Source organism: Chinchilla lanigera, unplaced genomic scaffold (assembly GCF_000276665.1).
Source record: "Chinchilla lanigera isolate Chin_1 unplaced genomic scaffold, ChiLan1.0 scaffold00047, whole genome shotgun sequence".
NCBI lineage: Eukaryota > Metazoa > Chordata > Mammalia > Rodentia > Chinchillidae > Chinchilla > Chinchilla lanigera.
Genome location: NW_004955448.1, coordinates 3,040,071 through 3,063,849, shown reverse-complemented (window position 1 = coordinate 3,063,849; position 23,779 = coordinate 3,040,071). Strand labels below are relative to the sequence as shown.

Genomic DNA, 23,779 nt, shown 5'->3' with positions numbered 1-23,779 from the left:
CAACACTTCTGCCTTATCTCTCTCTGCTTCCTAGATGCCATGACTTGAACCTGGTACTAGATCTCATGAATAAGACAGATAAAGACATACCACAATATTTATATAAGGCTCTATTTTTTGATAAAATTTCACAGTAGCATTTACTATATTTTTGATCAGTTATCTCATAAAGTCATTTATGGAAAAAAGACATCAATAATTGCTTCAGAAAGTGTACAATAAGAGAAGTGAGTACAATGTGAGGTTGTGTTATTTTGAGGGGCATTAATGAAAATGTGTCTTTAATTGCAATAGCTTTTTAAGTGTCAACATTTACTCTATATTTGTATCACACTGCACATTTTGTGAGCTTGTTTGATTTCACGTACAAATTCTTAATTTATCAAGTAAGCCAATAACTTGGGCTGATAGATTTGAGTGCTAGAGCAAAGAAAAGAAAGATTTCAAAGCTATTCTGCCTCTGGACTTCCTTAGCTAACAAAATGGTGCTTAAAAAGTGTTGGGCAGAAAGATAAGTTACGAAGCATGAGACGGTATCTATCAAAAGAATGTCATGTACCCAGAGTTTTTAAGCAAAAGCACTTATCTTCCTCTTGCAGACATTTTTAATGCATAAAATGTGCTTTAGAATTTTCTATTCCAGATCCCCCACTTGGTTCAGGCTAATCATATGATATCAGGTAATAAAAGCATTGATCACATGCATTTATTAAACCTCAATACCTTACAAAATTACTCTAGGTCCCATTTAGTTATAAAATAGTAGAAAATTTCAGACCTACAATAAAGCAGCAAAATTTTTCAAAATATTTTATCATCATTTCTCTAAAACAATGTCAATATATCAATGCTCAGGGTTTACTACCCAGTTCCCACTGATCAGGAGTCAAGCCTTGTGGGGGAGCCTCATGGTATAGCATTTTTCACACTCTGCCTTAGTTAATCATGTTATATTTTCCTAAACATAATAACTATTATAAAGTATCATTTTCTACCGGCGTATTTCTTGAGAGATTGAAAATTCCTACAGATGCAACATTATAGGCTAAAATTTGCAACTTCTAATAATACCCATAATAAAGACCCATTAAAGAATACAATTTGAATTGATAGTATTATATTGCTGGTGGTGGATCTTTTTACATTTGTCTTAATCAGTGCACTCTTGTAGCAAAATCATCCACCAATAGTTGAAATTTTTAGGGAGGGTTAAGTGACATTACTCAGGCCTTTTCAAATCCTCTGTGAATACACACTTCTCAGATGAAAAAATACAAATAACAAATAAATATATGAGAAAAATGTTCCACATCACTGCTCATTTGAGAGATGTAAATTAAAACAACATTGAGATTCCATCTCACTCCAGAAAGAATGGCTGTCATCAAGAATGAAACCAATACAAAATGCTGGAGGGACTGTGGGGAAAAAGAAACTGTTCCAATGTTGGTAGAAGTGTAGATTGGTGCAACCACCATGGAAATGAGTGTGGGTATTCCTCAAAAGCTGTAATTAGAGGTCCTATTTTCCCTTTCTGGATATCTTCCTGGAAAATTAAAAACATGATACAAAAATATATGTGCACCTGTATTTATAGCAGCACAGTTTTTAATAGCTAAATCTTAGAAACAACCCAAATAACCATCAACCAATGGATAAACAAAAGAGATGTTGGGGTTTTTTTTCATACAATGAAGTACTACTCAGCCATAAAGATCAATACACTTGAGACATTTCTAGGTAAATAGATGCCCCTTGAGACCATACTTTTAAGTGAAATAAATCAGACACACATGTGTAAATATTACATTGTGTCCCTGGTGTGAGAAACTGAAAGAGCAAATAAGGACTAAAATGTGCTATAAATATTGTGAAGTAGGAAAATGTCATTCAAAAGGAAAGAGGAGCAAAGGGGAGAGAAAAGGAAGGGAAAAGAAAAAAGATAAAAGAAGGATAAAATAGAAACAAAGTCTTGTAAATAAGGAGGGGAAGGGGTTGAAAGGAAGAGAGGGGATTGGAGAAAAAAAGAAGAATCAGTATACACCATGTAAAGCAGAAACTCCCTATGATTCACATGATCAGTATGTACATCTAAATTGTACCAATACATTTAATTTTAAAAAGAAGTAAACAAATTCCCTTTCTACTTTTCAATTTATTTTCCCATTTTTCCATACTGGCTATGCTTCTGTGTCATGGGAGTACCTCTTTGTTGACCTCTTTTTAAAAGTTCTTTTTTATACATTTATATTTAAACTAGCCAGTGAAACCTGACTTACCCTGGTACAACCAAGTATAAAATATTAGCAAACATGGTGGGAGTGACAATGAAACACAGAGCCCAAGGTGTGGAAGAAATCAGTGAAGCTCATTGTAATTTAAGCCTTCACGTGAATGATGGATTTTAAAAATTATTCATATCCACTGTGGTGGGGTATACTGGTAATCCCTGAACTCTGGGAGGCTGAGGTAGGGGGATCTAAAATTTTAGTCCAGCTTGGGCAACCCAACAACTATGAAAAATCTGAAAAATATCTGGGGATGTGACTCAATATGATGGCCATTAGTTCCATCCCTAGCAACACATAAAAAAGTATAATTTAGTGCTTTCTGTTTTTTTTTGTAGTCCTGTGGATGGCACTAGCATACTAGGTAAATGCTCTACCACTGATTTATACCCTAAACCCCCAATCAATGCTTTAATAAGAAAAGGCTCTCCATAGCATAAACAGAAACATTCTTCATCATGCATGTTTGTATTATTCCTTCAACAAACATCTTTTTACTTTCTATACTTGAGGGAGACTCAACACCCTAAAATTATAGAAACGAATTTTAGAACTACTTACCTATAGTCAGAGGCATTTGTCTGTAGTAAACAAGATTATTTAAGCCTCCTTGACTAGATTTCAGTCGTACTTTATATCCCAAATTGTCACAATAGGCATAATGAGTACTAGTATATTGTTAGACGTAGCACTCTGAAACAAAATGAAAAACAAAACAAAAGTCCTACCAGGAATGAATTCAAACTCTGTGTCTATCTTCATTCATCTTCAGGCTCCATGTTCATATAATAATTTAGGTTTCTGAGGTTCTAAAGTACATATGGCTTCCCCCAGTGTTTTACCTGGTGATCTTCAAATCACTGGCAAGAAAATTATGCCACAACTGTATATCAAGCTTCAGGGGTTGCTCTCCTCAGTTGCGGAATGGATTGTCCTAGCATGAGCGTATGAGATCAGAGTGTTTTGAGGATGATTGCCCCAGAACTGGCTGTTCTAGGTCTGGTTGTTCCAAGTTGGGTTGTTCCATATTGGAAGGTTTCCAGATATGTTCACCAGGTATCCTTGGTGATAATTAAAGTAGAGGCCTGATTATTCTGTAGGTGCTCAGCCTTGAGGCACACTTTTACCATTCTTTGCCCGGTTGTTTTTTTGCTGTCTATTACAAGTTATTCTCTGGTTTTGGAATCAGGTCTTACCTTGTTTGTAGCTAAAATTCAGAATACTGGAAGGTTCTTGAATCTACTGTAGGTTGAGGTATTTTGACCCAAAAACCTTTCATTAAGTAAGCACAAATAGCCTTGGGAGAACACAGTTTACATTGTCAGCTTCTTCTCCTAAACCTTCTTCTCTTCCTTCTTCGCTGTGGTCTTCTTTAGGGAGGCAAGTAGATTCACACTGGGGCTGGTGGAAGACTCAGGATTACCCTCAATAAACAAGTAGATAGAGAAAAAAAGGAAGTGACAATCTGTAGGCAGTGCATCTCAGAAGATAATATCTGTGAGTATTGATTGCTTTCTTCAGGGCTGCAAATGACAAGCATTGGTGAAGATTCCCTAAAATCTGCTGCTCTATAGAAAGACAAATTTGAGAGCAACCTGGAGCCATACTCACGGTAGTCAGAGGAAGGAGGAAAGCAAATCAAAGACACTTTTTTTAAAGACTAAGCCTTTAAATTTTAAGAGTCTAGGTGGAAGGCCTAAAAAACATTTCCAGACTAAAAAATGTCAGGAGCTGGGGATATATCTCAGTGGCATAAGTGCCTGCCTGGCAAGTGCAAGATCCTGGTTCAATTCCTGGTACCAAAAAAAAAAAAAAAAATGTCAGTAAGCTGAGGTGAAGAGAGTTACTACCTCAGTAGCAGCAATCAACCAGCCCAATCCAGCCTCCTTGACCTCTTCTTTCTTTAAATTCCCACAGCTCACAGCTCAGTGATATTCTCATTCAAAGGAGATGAGAATATCTGAATCATCTTTTACCTTCCCAAATCTGGTTTCCAAGTAAAGCACGAAACAGAGTTTGCTTTAATATGTGAACATAAGATGTGTAGTGTAGACTACTTGTATATAATTAGTATAGTCCTAGTAAATGATGTGCAAAATATTAACTTTCTATAATAAATTACAGTATATTATCTACCACATCTAATAAGTAGGTTAAATTGAATGTGCCATCTTCCATATATATGTGGTAAGTAGTATACACATTAGTGATGTATTTAAATTATCTCTGTTATAGTTGAAAATAATACTATTTAAAATTTTTCCTTAACAATGCATTTAAAATTCTAAGTTACCAATCACAACCATTGAGGTACTAACACGATTGTGCAGCTTCTCTCTTGAAGAAAACCTTCACCTCACCAAGCTTTCCTTGCTTAGTGATACAATTTCTTGCCTTTTTATAAAGTGGATTTGGTTTAAAGGGCAGAATGCTGTAATCCATGATCCTTCATGTTGGGCCAAGTCTGAAAGGAAGAATACATGTATCTGAGTCAAAGATCACAGTGATAATACAGATATTTCCCCAATACCATTAGACTAAACTTGCTGACTTTGGACTGCATAATGACTGTATTAGAGTAAGCCACGAGATTACAGTTAAGATCGAGTAAATAAATAACTTCACCCCAATATTATAGTCAATATATATAGTTGCAAAATAGGTCATTGTAAGGATGCAAATACAACTGATAAGACAAATAAGATGAGAATAATGCAACCAGAGGGACAGATATTATCACACACTGTTTGGGAGCAGGGAGCATGGTTAAGTAAGAAAGTGTGGGATATGTAAGAATCTGTATTATATGTGACTCTATAGTTACACAGCTAAACAAGAGTGCAGATATGTTGGTAGACAAAGTAATGTGAAATGTTGGGAAGTTCTATTTTGTTTGTTTCAGAAAATCCAGTAAAATATACACTGAAAGTGTGTAGAAATATGGTTAGGGGAGAAAGAACAAAATGTAAAGTAGGTGCTTACATACAAGGGACAACCTGTAGAATAGGAAAAACATGTCATTTTTCTGTTTAAGGGTCTTCTTGATGTTGGTTGCTATGATTGTGAGAACAGATAGCATGGGTATTTTTTCTTTCTCTCCAGGCTGGTTTGACTGTGAATGTAGAGCAGGGTTCAGGCCATGAGTTGGATTCAAGTACATTTAAGATTGTGTCAGGGGAGTATTGGAGTAAGAATGAGATATAAATAAAATAGTTCATATTTCACACACGAAAAGAGCTAAAATGAGTGATTATGGAATCTTAGCTGAGAGAGAAAGGATATCAAGGCATGAAGGAGAGATGGAAAAATATGTGGGAATTTTATTAGATTCTTAGATTCTTATGGACTCAAAGATCTACAGATCCACACAAAGTGGGAAAATTGTTGAAGTTGAGAAGTCAAGAATGAATGATCTGAAAAGGTTGGGAAAAGGAAGTTTGGACTACCAAAAGTGATTATAAGATGAAAATACAGTTTTTATGATGATAAAATGTACACTATAATCCACAACAGCAGGGATTGCCGGCCCCCAGGCCATAGACTGCTAATGTATGCTGGAGGTGAGCAGTGAGCAAGCAAGTGAAGCTTCATTTGTATTTATAGCTCTGCCCTATCATTTGCTTGATTATGGTCTGCCTCCTGTTAGATCAGAGCAGCATTACATTCTCATAAGTGTGTTCACCTCCTTGTGAACTCATTATGGTATAGAGTTAAAATGGTCCCAAAGTACCAGATGTTTAGATGATTGAATTATGGGGTCATTATAGCTGACTTACTGTTACGAGGTAGGGTTTGGCCAGAAGAGGTGGGATAAGGTGGGTGTGACCAAAAGGATGTATCTCTCTTTTTGGCTTTTCCTTTGACTCACTCTTTGTAAATGTCACATTGTTTCTCTGATGTGAGTAACTTCAAGTGTAAATAAGGACAAAAAGGTACAATCGATATTGTAAATCAGGAAAGAAATATTCAAATGGAAAGGGGAATTAGAAAGCAGCAAAGCAGAGAAAAGAAAAGTGAAAAAAGAAGAAAAAATTGAAACAAAGTTTTTATAAATAAGGAGGGGAAGGGTGGTTGAGGGAGGATAGAGGAATGGGGAAAAAAGGAAGAATCAGGGTATATCATGTACAAGTTCCCTATGATAAATGTCATCATTTTATACAACGAAAATGTATGAATTAAAATTAATTCATTTTTTAGAAACCAGTTAAAACAGCAAAATATATATTCAGGGTCCTCTGGAGACATGGTTTGAAAGGGATTGGCTACTGCTGGATCTGGCATGCAAAATATAAGAGTTTTTGGTGCAGGAAGGGTTCCACCCAGATTGTAGAAGAGGACCCAGGAGGCCAGGCAGTGTGACCATGAGAGGGAAGTACTTGAAGTTTTAAGAATGAAGCTGAAAGTGCAGTGGAAACCACAGAAGGTGAATAGGTCAGGCATGTGGAATGTCTTCCTAAAACCTCCAAAGAAATCAAGTCAAGCTGAGGAGGAAGGCATGAGGGTCACAACCACTGACAATAGCTTAGCTGTTTGTGTAATGCAATTCCTTTGGAATTCACATCTTGCCACACCTAGCCTTGGGTGCTGTTTATGAAGCTACAGGATTTGATGTTTACCCTGCTGGGTTTTGGTGTTGCTTTTTTCTCATTAATTTCCATCCCCTATTTCTCCCTTTTTGAATAGAAATGTTTATCCTGTGCCATTATGGCAGCAGTTATTAACTACTTTTTGACTTTTACATGCATCCACAGCTAAGAGTTTACAATAAGTTTCAGAGGAGACACTAGACTTTGTAGCAACAATGGAACTGTGGGAACATTGGTGACTATTAAAGATGGACTAAATATATTTTATATAAAAGGTATCCATGAATGTTTGGGGATCAGAGGTGGAATGTTACAGATTAGATCTACAATGGCCCTGTAGCCTCATGTGTTTCTAAGGTGACTGGATTATGAGGGCGTTACAGCTGACCTACTGTTAGGCCATGGATTGAGTGAGAAGAGGAGGGTCACTGTGGGCCTGACCTGGAAGAATCCATCTCCATCCTAGATTTGCCCTTGACTCTGCTTGCTATTGGCCATGCTGTTAGCAACTATTTCTCTGCTAAGCTTCGCCACGCAGACCTGTCTGAAGCAAGACAACTATGGACTGATACTTGAGCCAAAATAAACCTCTCCTCAATTAATCTGTGGGTGTCAGGCATTGTGTCTCAGACACAAAGGTTGCATACTCATGAGAAGTTATTGCTTGCTGATCTGAGGTAGATGTCTGTCTTGGGTTGCAGCTACAAATACAGATTCAAATTAGCAGACAGATTTGACGCACAGAGCCCATAATAAATGAATTGCTTGTAGATTCATATTAAAACTCTATCAAGGAGTAGTAGCAAGTAACATTTAAGCTATATCTGCTGGTAAACTTTATAACATCTATGACTTAATGCACTTCAATTGTATAGCTGAATCCTACATTTATTTTAGTCCATGGATGGCCCACCCATTATTTTATGTACTTCCATCTATATTTCTGTCCCACACTGTATTATTTCTCAGTCAGTTTTGGCAAGCTCAGTAGTCACTCCTAGCCAAAATGAGTAAAACCCAGTGTTACTGCAAGGCTTCTTTGAAACAGGAGAAAGATCCAGTGATTTCACAACAGAAGTCTGGAAAGGTAGAGTTTAAAGCTCAAGGTGAAAGACATTTACCAGCTATGATTTTGGGATGGAAAATGGAATAATTTAGTAAGGGAAAACTGGATAATGGATAGAAGTAAGGGACTATTATGAGCACCAAGTAGATGATAGCCCAAGATATGCATAGTAGTGTATAGTATTGAGAGTCCTGAGTTTTTCAAGGTTATGAGCATAAATATTCTGAAGAGCACAATTTGTGTTCATTAATAAAGAGTAAGTGAGGGTTGAAGGGAATCCAGACCTTATAGTTTTAGAAGGAAACTCATGCACATTAGCAGAAACCAGTAAAACTGGAATACAGGAGGAAAGAAAATAATCTGGGCAAATCATGTGTAACCAGTTAAGATGGAAGGTATTACTCACATAATAAGGGCACATGGGACATTTAAAGTGCTTTAAGTAATTGTAGAATTATATTAACATTATTAAATGATAGGTTTCTCAGCAAACACAAGCATATTTTCTTTTCCACTTTCTAATTTTGACTTTATTTTCTAATATTTATATTATTGGAGTCACTGGCCAGTAAAGTACTTGATTTTAACTCAATCTCTCAGAAAATATCTGTGTTAAGAAACTTATAGCAACCTCCTTTTCTCAATATCCTCTCCTAATCACAAGCTTTCCAAAGCAAGCTACTGTACGAGTACCAAGTTAACATTACTGATCTTGAATCTCAGAGTTTTAGATCCTATAACCAAGAAAAGTAAATTTGTTGTTTAGCAAAAGTGTCCATGGTAATGTGCTATGGCTATTCTAGATATAACACCGTATAACACTATCTACTCCCATCTTTTTTTTTTTTCTGTATTTCCTTTTCAAAACATTAGAACCTTGATTCCTTTTATGTAAGTTGCAACTCTTGAATCATTTCTCAGGTTGTCCTGTAATATGTTATTTATAAATTTTTTGTTACTGGATTTGCTTTTGAGACACGCACACTTAGTCTCATGTTTCTGTTAGAGTTTTTACTTATGCTATCACACATTCCACGTATTTGTTTCCCAAGGCTTCTTTTTCCCTCTGTTTCCTCTTTGGTGCTGGAGTCTGAGCCTAAGGACTCCCTCATGCTAATCTTATACTCTGCAAATGAGATATATCCCTAGATGTTTGTTTTCTGTTCATTTTATCCTATTTTTGTTTCCTTTGTATTAGTTCTTCTTTTAGGATAATAAATAATTTGATTGCAGGGTTTAAAATGGTTTTCCTGCTCAATGACTTATCTCTCTTATTTTTAATTTTCTTCTTTTGCAAAATGGTCTCTGTATTTCCTATTGGAAACTTGCTTTAATTGCTGAGTAATCTTTATTTCAGTTTACATTAAATGACAAGAAATTGAATTGCTACATTAATCAGTGGATTTCCCTTTACAATGTTGTAGGTAGTAGTGAAACAATTTAGGGAAAATGAACAGATGTTAATCTTTGGCCTTATCACTGTAGTTGTTCAGATATTTGAGAAAAAATTTCAATGTTTTTCTTAAATGGGCCAGCCTAACAGCAATGCATGTAGAACTAGGAACTGTAGATAGCCAGAAGGTCTCATAATTCACCACTTCTTTTTTAATTGATTGCTTGTTTCCTTTCTTCCATTCTTCAGTCTCAAAGATGAATGAGTTTTTAATTCATTTTGAAAATTAAAATCCAGGCTCCCATGAGTTTATCAGTTTCCTCTAAGATTTTTATAAACTCTTATTTTTAACCTTCAAGTACTACAGAGTTTCACACTGTCTTGTGTCTCAAAATCCTAAATCTGTCTGGTTTCTATGGTTAAATTTTCTATGTGTACGCCTCTTCCATTTTCTCAAATCATTTTATATTCTTGAAACTTGTGAAACCCAACTTCCTACCTTTAAAATATCTGTTTCAGAGGGATTCAGATGATGGAATTCCTTCATTCTCAATTTATGGTATTACTTGAGAAAGCAGAGAAATATATACTTGTTTGATATTCTACATTTAGTTAAAAATAGTGAAATGATCGTAGACCATTATGAAAAATGTGTCACATATACCAATCTTATGTTGAGTAAAACATAGTTCATTAAACTCCCTGTTAGTTCAAATAAAACATTTAATTTCATCCAATTTATTTTTCTCTTGATTTTGAGAAATAGGTATTAAATTACCACATACCAGTGAAGTTAATCTGAGTGAATAAAGGAACAGAATCATTTCAGAGATAGTAAATTCTGTGGAAAATAAAACAAATAGGATTCCACTTGAATTGTTTGAATAAGAGAAGGTAAGTAGGGGAAGGAATGGACACAATATACTGGATAAGGTAAATGGAACACTATTTCAATAGGTCAGTGAGAAAGATGTGTGAAGGTGGAACCAACTATCTGAGGAGTGGTATGAAAGACAGAAGACCACCAAGGGTGTAGCTCCTGAGTCTGATAGTCCGGAAACATGAAGGAAGCCAAGGTGGTTATAAAAACTACACTGACTCATCTTGACGTGATAATCTTTGTAAGCTATACAGACTTCTGCTTCCCTTAGGTATGGAAGCCATGCAATGGCATTTTCCAATTTTGAAAGGTCTTTATGGGGCAAGGTCTGGGTGGGTTGGAATAGACAAGGTCTCTTGTTGGGAATTGTAGGTCAAGAGCGTTATTAGACAGGCATCCTTTGGAATTTTGTTCTCTCAGATATATTTTTGCATCATTTAATTTTAAGAAATCAAGGCTTGTGCATTGATATGGATGGACCTTAGATGATAATTCATCTTTGAGGTACAGATTGAATCCTTGATCTTTCAAAGTGTCATTTCACTAGAAATAAAATGGCTGAAGCAGATTATTATTATTACTTTTTGGCTTTAACGTGTGTCTGTCACAATTCCTGTGGTACTGCAGACCTGAAAATCTTTGTCTTATGCTCCCTCTCATGACAATGTGGGGAGTGTTCCTTGCTCCCCTAAAAGGCTAGAACTGCATGCTTGCCTCACACCTCTAACCTCATTGTGCACATGGACTCTGCTCCCACCACCGTCTCTCTTCCCACAGCAGTCCTGGTGTTGCCTCCCTTCTAAGATTTTCTCTCAGGACAGTGTGCTCTCACACCTACTCTTCTGGGGTCACTTTTGATGAAAGCACACCCATGCGACTTTGATTTACTTTAGTAACTGCCATAAAGTCCCATCTCAAAACACAGCCACACTGTGAGACAATGAGGGGTTAGGACCTTAGCGTAGGAATTCTGGGGAGCACAGCTCGGGTGTATCAGTTGTCTTCTCTGTGTGGCCTTTCCTGCCGCACCTATTCCTCACTGTCCTCCACTTTCTTTGTGCCACTCCTTCGTTCTCATGTTGCACTGTGATTTTACCTGTCCATCCTCTCTCCCCAGAGACTAAATTCTCTTAATTGTCCCTCTTGTCCACACCTCCACAGTACACATACCAGAGCTTCTCAGCAGCACCCAGCTTTCTGACAGTGTGGTTTGAAAGAACAGAACTGGAGAGTGCTGGATTTTATGGGCTAGGGAGTTGGGCCTGGGACTCCAGTGTCCAGGAATAAATGGTTGGACCAACTAGGAAAGAGGAGGAGGAGGAATGGCAGTAGCCCTGGACCTTTGCCTCTAAGGTCTTAGCAGCATGAGTGGGAGAGTGGGAACTGGGCATCAGGACTCTGATGATGTGACACAGACTTGGAGCTTTAGCTTAAATTCATTATTCTCTACTCTAGCCCAAGGGGCTATGGATGTTTCAAAGACAAATTGAAACCATCCTTTCCCTCCTTCATGAAGACAAACAATAAGAAAAGGAATTTCTCTCCTATTCATAAATCACATGGGAAGACAGTCTATCTCAGTGAGACCCTGAATTTGTGGGGGACTAGTATAAGATCTCCAGGGTTTCAGTTGTTCTAACAATGCCGTAAAAAATCTCTTCTCTTACCATGTTGCACTGACCCATACCACAATGTGGTAAACTCTGTTCAGTATTATTGATTCATGAATAAAATACAACTGAGAATGGATGACCAAAGCCATAGATGGGAATCAACAAGACTTTGTGAACATGGAGTAAAGTGGAAATATTTTAAGGAAGATGGAGGGACTGTACCAAACATTTCTTCTAGTACAAGTGTGCCTGGGACAGCAAGGAAATTTTTGAGAATTTATTTAACAAGTTATTGCTGTAGGCATTATGTAGCATGTTCTATGAAATGGTTATTATTGTTTTTCCATATAAGAAATTGTAATAACCCAATACAAAATTTTTATATCTTAAAATAGATCCTAGATATTGCAGTCTTACCTAATGTCTTTAGATAGAACATAGGTATTGCAGTATAATGAGTTTATTGCTTGTTGCTAGGCCCTCTAATAAAGTCTGTAAATGTAGCCTCCTTCATCATCCTATCTCCACCTAGATTATAACTCAAGTGGTACTCAAAAACAGAGTAAGTATGGGTGCAAGTACAAAGCCAGATACTAACCATAGCTCAATACAAAGAAAGCTGATAACTTGGTAACCTATAACCACGTGGATAGAGCTGCTCCACCACGGATTGTTACTGGTGGTTGTGTCTCCTCATGATTTTCAAGCATGAGATCGTTCATGGGCAAAATAAATATTCTGCCTGATCTTAAAGCATAATCCATTTTATTTTTCCTTCTTCTCTGCAAAGATCAGATTTGGTTTTACATAGAGTAATTTGTTCCTTGAATTTCTATGGCAAGTCATCTACTTTCATTTCTGAAATCTTTGGCTATTTGTAAGTTATTTTCCATCCTCTTTAGGTCTTTCATGAACTTCAGTTTTGCTTTTTGCCCAAACTCAAAAGTACTAATTCCTCAGAGTACCACAGTGATTATCATATCAAATAGTGTAACACTTTTTACCTGGATTCTAGAGGTGTTTCAGTGAACAGAAATTTAAAGATTTAATAAATGGGCATTATGCTGAGGACACTGTTTTGGAGAATCAAGTCATTATCTTAATAAGTGTTTGAAACCATAAATATGTGTAGATAAAAATGTTGACATTATTCAGATGGCAATTTTTCTGACACACATTCATGTTATTGAAAATAATAGAGAGTATACAAAAAAGGAGTGTTCAAGAAAATAAGATATTAAAAAATAAGATTTACAGTGTAAGAAGAAAGTTGTCAGAAATAGCATATTTCCAGTGTGAAACATTGGGTAAATCTGGTAAGTGCAAGATAGAAAAAATAAACATAATTATTTACAGTAAGAATAGTTATACTTTATATCAAACCAGTAGAATTTTCTAAAATAAACAAATTGATGTACTTTTTTGTTGTTTTGAGTTTTGGCTTATTATTCAAACATATATTAATGCCTGGTTTTACTATAAATTTTCTATTAGCCAATTAAAGTACTGACTTTTCAGCCTAGGTGACTTGCCATAAAAATTCAAGGAACAAAATAATCAGCCTATGAGAAACTTCAGCTTCTAAAAATGAAAATGCTCCATGGAATCTGTACTCCACATGGTCATTGGTCACTTGAACTCCAGTGTTGTGAAATCTGATGACATACATGAGTCCATCATCTCTTAAGACATCACAAGTGAGGACATAGGTCAGGGGTAAACCACGCAACTTGCTGTCATCTGCCAACAGAAGGGATGCTCTGATGTCAAGAAACCCAGGATGTTTTTGAGACAACTCAGAATTACCCTAAGTTGGAGTTTTGTAAATATGTCCTTTTCTAATCTTTTCAGGGAGGAAGGAACTCCAGTTGACAAATTTGAAGAGATGACTGGATTCTGCAGGTACATGCTGGTTGGAATATATGGCTTTCTCAAGAGATCTGTCAGCTGTAATATATTCACTTGTGAGCCCAACTGTGAATGACTTGCACAGAAAAACCACACATGAATATTCTCAGTATGATGGTCAATTAAAGTCAAGTCAAGAAACTGAAGGGAAGGATAAATTAAAGACTGGATCTAGAATTTGATACTGACTTCTGAGTCATCCAAGAGCTAAGAAGAAATTAAGAATATTTGCACAAATTATTTCCTTTGAAAGCATTTCTTCATTTATTCCTTGCACCTATTCTATTATCCTGAAGGGGCATTTTGCTGAGACTGCTCTTTACTTTTTCATCCTGTCTAAAGGTACACTACTTGCTAACCTTGTCTACTTCTATGCCTCTACCCACATGCAGTTGTTTCATCAATTCTCTCATTCTTCTTCCCTCTTTCTTTCTCTAGGATGCTTAATCAATCCTCCCAGCCTTTCCAGTCTATTTCTGCTGATTGTCTGATTTCCTTCAGTCTACACACTTGATCATGTTTCTCCAGAAACAAGAAATAAAGTGCTTTTATATAACACCACTTTATTCTTTCACAACTAAATTTCTTTAGGATTAGCAATGATTCCTCTCATTTCCTTATCTCTTAATTTTTTGTTTCCTGGAACATGTTGTTATGTGCTTATACATTAAGCCTCTCTTTAGCAGTACTAACATAAAAAGTTCAGTATTCAAAATACATACTTCTATCCCAGTTAGAGTGCATTTTGGGCCATTAATACTTTGCATAAATCGATCTTTCTTATACTCCTTCTTTGGCATCGTTTTCACTTTTTGGCACTTTGGTCAGTTTCTTAAACTCTGCTGTTTGCTCACTCTTCCACCCAAAATTAATGTCTCTGCTTCACAGAAATCTGTCTACCCTTTACAACCAATCTTGAATGTGCTGAACTATTATTTCCTACACTGTCACTTTATGATGTGATGTATTATTTACTGGCACAGGAGCTAATTAGAGATTGCTGCCTTAGAACTAAAACCACTTGAAGTATTTTATGTATTATAAGGTTTGCCCAACATGGCTGGAAGATTGCCAGGCACAAGAAGACACATGAGTCAGTGATTTAACATATTAGTTGGCCCTGTTACAGCAAGTAGAAAATAAGGCAAACAACAATTTATGCTTTGTAAATCAATAAATTGAAAGACATGTTTTCTTAGCTCTACGTGGGTTGATTAAGAACTTCATATATATAAGTGGGAAAAAATAATTTGAATATTTAAGGTAAAACAAGTCTACACTAGACATCAAAGCAACAGAAGACAGCAAGAACTTCATGGTACATTCTGAAGGTTATATAAGTGGCAATACTTTTCAGTGCATTTGCTTGGCAGGACTTCCAAACCACCTATGACCACCACAGATGAAAAGCACAGCCCTTCTTAGTGCCTCTGACTTCTCCACTTTGGCACATACACATGGACGAGAGTGTTGCTGAATTTTGTGTCAGTCACAGAGTCATATTCATCTGAAGTTGGTGGGACTTCTTCAGAGGATATAATTTGAATTAATGATAAAATCTACAGCCCCCCATACTTGACAAATGTACACTAAAAAGAAATTGAAACACAATTTAGACTTGAAATTCCAAATTCAAAGAGATTTTTGTTCTTACAAGTGCAAATTTATCCCTAATTAGATTAGACAAAATGAATGTCATCCTTATACATAAGTCTCGTTTATCCTTTGAGAAAATAGAGAAATGCAGTACTTACACCTAAAACAGTTGTCAAAAGGAGTAATCAGACTTGTTTGAGCCTTAGGCCAAAAATTGTCATGTTCTCTTCTAAACTTCAAGGTTGCAGAGATGAACAAAATAAATCATTCCCCCAAAACCCCTACTTAAAAGTGAAAAGTAAATGAAATTTAAAAATTAATGTTAAATTTTGTAAAAGAGCTCTGCCCCAAGTACTTTGAAAGCACAGGGCAGGTGAATACAGTCAGACTCTTGAGAGAAAAACCACTTCTTAGGCATTTTACTGAACGTTTTCTTTATCCACTCATCTGTTCATGGATCTGTAGGCAGTTTCCAAGATTCAGCTCTTATGAATTGTGCTGCTGTAAGTTCGTGTATGCCTGTATCACTGTCATATGATATCTTTAAAGCTTTTGGGAAGATGTACAGAAGAGGAACAGATAGGTAAATTGAAATTTGTATTCACAGTGTTTTGAGGACTCTCCACACTGATTTTTACTGAGTACTCTGCAAAAAGATGATATATTGCAGTCATTTGTAGAAAAATGGATGAACCTTGAGACAATAATGGTAAGTAATATAAATTATACATGGAAACTTAACTATTATATAGCTTGGCTTAATAAGAAACCTGAAGAAAAGTGGGTGTGGTGGCTCATGCCTGTAACTCCAGCACTTGGGAGGCTGAGGCAGGAGGTTCAATGTGAGTTTGTGGCCAGACTGGGCTAGATAGTGAATTCAAGATCATTCTGGACTAAATGGTGAGACCCTGTTTTATTTTGTTTTTAGGAAAATCAAAAAATAAATAAGAAGCAAAATGTAAAGTAAGTAATAAGAAACAGAGGGATAGATCTTTTTCAAATGGAAAAGAGACCAAGATTTGGAGAGAAAAGGTGGGAGAGGAAGGGGAATTAAAAAGAATTAAAATGTGTTAAATATATTTACTAGATGTCCAACATGATTGTTATCATTGCATACTACAAACATGAACTAAAGATTAAAAATTAAAGTAGGATTTAACCAACAAAATGAAACAAAGGGAAACCCTTCCACCCTCCCAGGGAGAGGGACTGATGTGCTTTGGAGATGAGTGGACACGGGTGATACACAGCGGTATGGTTTAAAGCAGGACGTATATAGGGAGATGCACTGAGGCACAAGGGATGGAAGGGAGAGAAACACAGGGTAGTCTGTCAAGCTGCAGCCTGTCCTTCTGCCTTAGAAGAAAACTGTGTTCCAAGCACTGTATGGAAGTTAGTGTTCTAAGTATTACCCTGTATACCTGTGACACAGATAGTACTGTCATAGCTGTTTGAGAAAAGGGAAAACAAGCTCAAGGAGAAGAAATTATTAGTTCAAGCACAAAAACCATGCATATCATTTACTTATATTCAAAGTTCAGCTTATTTGATTCTTGATTAGAGTCCTAATTCACAGCATAATTCTTCAATAAAATATGTGACTAGATACGCAAAGATTGGCAGGAATTTAAAGGAAGCCACCTAACTAAATATGAAATTAAAAATATCAAATTGATCAAGGAAATAATTCAGTACAATAAGCAAAAAGAGAAAATTCAGGAATAAGAAAATATATCCTAAAATTTTTAGACAGAGCATTTTGAGAGCTTGGAAGATATATTCATATGTAAGTGGCAGAAAAAAATAAATCTTTCAAAACAACTACAAAAGATGAGAAAAATCTCAAAATCGAGATATGGTATGTTAAATGGACTTTAATGATAAAAAGTAATAAGTAGCAAGGATCAAATAACAACAACATTTGAAGTATAAATAGCAAATATTAGAAAAATAAAACCACTTTTTAAAACTGTAAATATCCATATTAAAACAGTTTATTACCAAAGAGCACTGCATGATGACACATCTAATCCCTCCCAATTAAATTGCAGAAATAGTCCCATTCATTGCAATGTCAATATTTTGCAAGCATGAGATTTGCATTTATTGCCATCTCTGCTGGAGAACACATTTTCCTCAGCTTACAATATGGCTGGATTCTCTTGAGGATCTGGTGTATTGTTTCTTCTTCACAAGGGCTTCCCCTCATTGGTAAATCTACTCTCATCATATGCCCACATTAATCTCTTTTTCTGTCTTATGTCTTTCAAGTAATTTCTCATGATCTGCAATCAGTCATTCATTTGATTATAATCCATTCTCACCATCTCATATAAAATGTGTATTTTGTATGTATAGGCTCTACTTTCCTAAAAGGATTTGGCAGAAATTTGAAGAGTTCAAAAAATGAGAAATAAAATCCATCTGTTTTAATTTCTAGAAAGAGAATGATAAAAAATGAAATAATGAAAGAAATAATGGAAATAGTGAAAGAAATAATGAAAGAAATAATGGAAAAATATATCCAAGGTACAAGAACAAACACCTGGCTTGTCATTTTTGCCATGTTGTGAAGCAGTTCTAGAATTCATCTGCTAAGTGTCTTTCTGACTTGTGATCAAAAAATCCTGTGAGTGCTACTGTGGACTGCCCCCACTGGAAAAGCAGCCTTGAAAAAGCATTTCATTGTGTCCTTAATTGATCTAATTCAGGCGATCTGACCCCGTGTACATTCTCACTCTTCCTCAGAGGCAAAAAGACCTTCCTGTTTCATTTCATTTCATTTCATTAAGTGAATAAACTGTCAGCAGTAGCAATTATAGTGAATATTAGTTATGTCACACATTATGTCTTTTACTTTTCATAATGAGGATTGATGAATTGACACTTTCTGTATTCTCGAAATGAGAAAGCTGCTGGAAGAGAGTTTAATTTACAGACCTGAGGCACATAATCAATAATCTTATTTTCTAATAATTGTTCTTCATTATAAAGGAGAATGAATTTCTTTAATGTGGAATTAGACTTTGTATATTCTCTTCAGAGTAAGAAAGTTTGGATTTGCATTTATTTCAAAACTCATTGGACATGGATTTATTAATCTTATATCTCAAAAATATGATTACTGATTTTATCTTTTATTTTATTTACACAAAAATAAATTCTCAAGATATTAATTTTATCAAAATTAATTTTATCAAAATTAATTTCATCATGGAATGTTTCTGCCTTAAATTGAGCTACTTGAATAAGATACTTAAGAAAGTTGAAGGAATTCATACTTATTTTTTAGGTGATGCAAGTGTTGTGATATATTTAGGTTCATTTGTTTTAATTACTCATCCTCTTGTAAAAAAAAATACTAGTAGTACTGTATATACCAGTGATGGGAATCCTCATAATTCAAATGAGGAGAGCTGGTTTCAGAGGTTTCAGTGCACACTTGTCTGACTTTAAAGCGGACTCACCATTGAGGGGCAGTGGGAAGTGCTCACTCACAGTGACTGCGATGCAGAGCACAGAGACATAGGACGAGCGAGATCACAGGCCAGGGGCCTCCAGTGTCAGCCCCTCCAATTGTGCCCCCGCTCGTAGGAACTCATTCCAATATGAACACCAGCGGATTAATCCAATAAAACTCTCAGGGCCTGATCACCTCTCCAGCAATCTCTTAATCCTGTCAAGCTTACAATTAGCATAACTGGCAAAGAATACAAAACTCACTTCCCTGAAGCATGATGGGATTGCCGGACATTATAAATGCCACAACTGAGGCTTGCAGGATTATGTCAAAGAAGGAAATTTCAGCACAATCTTGGTTTTCTTCAGTCAAGTTTAGCTGCAAATGTTCATTTGCATGGTATGCAGAGAGGTGGATTTCTTCATCAGTGGAGTTTTGTTAAACAAGTAGTTGAGGAGAGACAAGTGACCAGATGGTATTCTGCTCTTGGCGATTTTAGAACATATATGGGTGAGGAGCCAAAGACATTACATGACAACAGTGAGGAAGAGGCAACTGGTGGAGCACTTGATGAATTGTAAAAATATTTGATATTGTTGAAACCGAGGAGGCAGTTTGAAATAACTTGGGTGTTTGGTATTGGAATTACAGAGGCTACACATTTATTGATCTTGGCACACTGCATGGGATGACAATGAGAACATTTTATTCAAGACAAGAACAATGTGATTAAATGACAGCCTGCCCAATACCGAGGAGTTGAGATTGGTAAATGATTTATCTACATAAGCACTGGGATTATGAGAGTAATAGTGAGAGGTTAACAGTGAAGTCAAAGATAATATCTTCAGAGACCTTAGGCAGAGCAGCTGAGACTCAGCAGGTGACTCCAGAACACGTAGGTGGCACTGGCTTGGAGGACCGTAGGCTGTTTTATGACTGATCATGATACATATGACACCTCTTCCCCTCTTACTCTTCTTTCTCCCACAAGTCCTCATCAAAGTCTTATTGCTTTTTTGATAGTAGTTCTTTATAATTTATGAACAATTTTTTGCCTAGAATATGAAAAGTGGCTACAGTCTGGATTCCCCTGCAGGTTTTAATTTACCATGTCTGAACAACACAGTAGAGAGTGGGAATCCTCTGCAAAAGCAGACCAGGACAAAATACACCTCATCACCAGATCTTGTGGTATAAGCAAATATAGAGAAGGAATTGTCCTCAAATACTTCTCAGTGATGTTAAGTCAAAGAGAAAGAAAACACAAACAAAAAATCCTCCATCAACTCTTCATGCCCATGAAGATAAAATGAATTTAAGTGTTAAAGTTTTTAGTAGAATTGTGTTTTAATTCATTTTGATAAAATACCTGAAAGTGGACTTGGTCCATGGTTTTAATGGATGGGGTATTTCCCCCAAAACGTTAGCCGCACTTGGATATTTCATAACTGCCACCCAAGTTCATAAAATACTATGCTAATTTTCAAATGTTAGCCCTTTAATAAACCGTTCAAATTTTTGAAATGTTAGATACGTGAACTTCAATAAAATGACTCTGTGTGTGTGTGTGTGTGTGTGTGTGTGTGTGTGTTTCTAGGAGATTTATTCAACTGGTGCAATGGCACATGGTTTTCATTTCTTATTTTGAGACAGCATCTCATTGAGTTGTCCAATCAGGGCTTGAATTTGCAATCCTCTTGCTTCAGCTCCCCAAGTAGGAATGAATTTAAGTACATTCCACTGGGTGTAATAATCGTGAAAATATTTATTTAATGTAATAACATTATGGATGAGAGTTGATCACCTATATTTCTGACCAAGAAGATGTTTGCTTCTCAGTGTCCACGTAAGTGCCACATTTCCTTACCTTTGAGGAAAGATAACAAGCAACCATATCAAGCCCCAGCCATGAATTAATTTTACAATTTATTTAAAAGCAAAAAATTATCAATTTTAGGTATTTTCACAATATAAAAAAATCAGTTTAAGAGTATGTATACAATATTTATGCTCACTCATTACATTTAGTATTAAGTCTCAACTGGTTTACTTACTAAGGGAATATTTATTTCAGAATAGATATGTAAAGAGTTATTGGTAGATATCAGAGTTTTGTTCTGCCATCTGCTTATTATTGTCATATTTCTTAGTATAAGATTGTTATTTTCCCAATTGCAATATTTCTATTTTGAAAAACATCTTATGATATGATCCTAGATGTGGCAGCATAATGTGTTTAGAGACTGAGATTGTCAATATTTTGATGAAATGGAATGACTTTAAGGGTAGCTCTTTTTCATAATCAGATCACCACCTTAAACATTTTCAAGTGGTACTGAAAAATAGAATAGTTAGGAGTACAAACATAACAACAGATACTAACAGCAGTGAAATACAAAGAGAGCCATGACTTGGTAACCTATGGTCACATGGATAGAGCCGCTCCACCACGAGATATTACTGGTGGATGTGTTTCCTCATGATGTTCAAGCATGAGATCGTTCATGGGCAAAATAAATATTCTGCCTGATCTTAAAGCATAATCCATACATCTTTCCTTCCTCTCTGCAGGATCTACATGGGCTTTACACAGAGTAAATTTGTCTGAATTTTCAATGGCAGTTCATCTACTTCAATTTCTGAAACCTATGAAGTCTATTATTAAGTTACTTTCTAACCTCTTCAGGTATTTAATGAACTTCAGACTTCCTGTTTTTCCCACACACAAAACTTCTAATTCCTCAAAGTGCTGCAGTGATCATCACAGCGTGACAGCAGTTGCTGGGATTTTAATGACATTTCAGTGAGCAGAGGTGTACAAGAGTAATAAACTGGCACTGCACTGAGGAAAACAGTTTTGGAAAAATTTGAGAATCAAGTCATAGTAGTGGTAAAGAGTACTCGAAATCATAAATGTATCTTGATACAAATAGTGACATTGCTCGGATAGGCAATGTTTTCTTACATTTTTCTTCCTGTAATTGTTAACAGTAGGTAGCACACAAAAAAAGTACTCAAAGACAAAGATACAAAAGCAAGATTTACAATACGTGAAGCAAGTTGTCAGAAATAGCACATTTACAAAATGAATATTGGATAAGTTCACAACATGTAAGAAAGAAAAAGAAGAAACTTGAAATTCTAACACTTTATATGAATATTCAATAGCGCTTTCTAGATCAAACCCTTTTCTACCATGTAGATTTTCCTAGGATTTGAGCTTTGGCATAGTTTTAAAATATCCATTGATGTCTGTTTTATTATAAATTTTTCCTTAGCCAGTCAATGTACTGGTCAAGAACTCTATATGTTATTTTAAGTTCAGGAACTGCAAGAGCTCCATGGAATCCGTCTTCCACATGGTTATGGGTCACTTGAACTCCAGCGTTCCGAAGTCTGGTGACATACATGAGTCCATCATCTCTGACGATATCATACTGAACAGTAAGGACATAGGTCAAGGGTAAACCACGCAACTTACTGTCATCTGCCAACAGAGGGGATGCTCTGACGTCGAGGAACCCGGGATACTTTTGAGATAACTCAGAACTACCGTAAGTTGGAGTTTTGTAAATATATCCTTTTCTAAACCTTTCAGGGAGCAAGGAACTCCAGTTAACAAATTTAAAGAGATGACTGGATTCTGCAGGTACATGCTGGTTGGACAGCATGGCTTTCTCAAGAGATCTGTCAGTTGTAAAATATTCACTTGTGACTCTGACCATGAGTGACTTGTACAGCAGGGGCATATGTGAATATTCCTGATATGATGGTGATTCAAAATCGAGAAACTGAAGGGAAGGATAAAGTAAAGCCTGGATCTTGAGTTTGATCTTGACTTCTGGGTTATCTAAGAGCTAAGAAGAAATTGAAAATATTTGCACAAATTAATGCCTTGACAATACTCAACTGAAATTTTATTCTATAAATTAAATAAAATCTCAAGGTATAATAACCAAAACATACCATCCATCAAAATAAGCTTTTTAAATATTTGAAAGGAATTTCCAGTATTAAATATGCCTTAACTGAAGCACTCTTTTAAGTTACAGAAAATCATCCGTGCAGTGCTCTTCAGGGATATTCAGAAAGACCTGAACAGCAGTGAGTTCCTGTCATATGCTTTCAGCCATGGATGGCAGATGAATGACGGTGTTAATTTAACTTGAATATTTTCTGATAGTACAAAAGTAACTAAACAGGACTACAGTTTTTTGCAGGAACATGGATCATTTAAGTATTTCTGCCTTTTTTCCTAAAATAACCCACTGTTTTAGATGATTTTGGAAAGCATTGTTAGTGAGGTGTTCAATTAAATCATTCCTCAATATCAGGATAATTAAAATTTTTATTTGTACGTGTTTGGAGTACATAGGATTACATTCCTTTTAGGGAATTGGTACAAGTAATAAAATTCCCTAGTTCTTTTTCCACTTCCCTCCACTTTTTAATTTATCATTTTGAGATCATTTATTTATCTAATTAATCCTTAAGAAATTAATTACTATATACATATTAACAAACTGGCCAATAGGTCAAAAACATGTAAAACACATAAGATAATTATACTAAATTAAGGTGCACTTTTAGATGCATTGTCCAGGCTGGATTAGAATAATTTTTTCAGTCTCTCTTTATCAGAATTAATATGCAAATATTTATATAGACCAGTGATACAAAAGAAATATGGGCAGATAACAAAGTGGATCAACAAGTGATCCACTAAAATATTTCTCAAAAAGTTTAATTTTAAGAACACCTTCTTAAAATATACTGTAGTAGGCTTTCATCATTCATATGCATAGCATAAAAGATGTAAATTATGTATAATTTCTATATTTGTACACATGCTGAGTGTACCCAAGTACTTCACAATGTGTTATGTTCATCTACATTTGCACTATAATAATCAAAATAGAACATTTTAGAGAAATTATTTAAATTTCATTTCATTCTCCCAGATTTGTTTATTTAACCCTTAGAATG

General features: G+C 35.7%; 2 protein-coding genes and 1 pseudogene across 2 annotated transcripts in view; all 3 read right to left on the bottom strand.

Annotated features, from left to right (window-relative positions):
• The window catches only part of LOC102019755 (arylacetamide deacetylase), a 328,447-nt gene that overhangs the window by 183,009 nt on the left and 121,659 nt on the right, over nt 1-23,779 (bottom strand). The gene's annotated exons all lie outside the window — the stretch shown is intronic.
• Nucleotides 13,346-14,534, bottom strand: LOC102019123 (annotated as a pseudogene).
• The window catches only part of LOC102006182 (arylacetamide deacetylase-like), a 13,337-nt gene continuing 8,987 nt past the window's right edge, over nt 19,430-23,779 (bottom strand). The window contains exon 5 of the mRNA XM_005393036.2: nt 19,430-22,650. Within this exon, the coding sequence (XP_005393093.1) occupies nt 22,054-22,650 (597 nt within the window). The 3' untranslated portion in view covers nt 19,430-22,053. The remainder of the gene's footprint in view (nt 22,651-23,779) is intronic.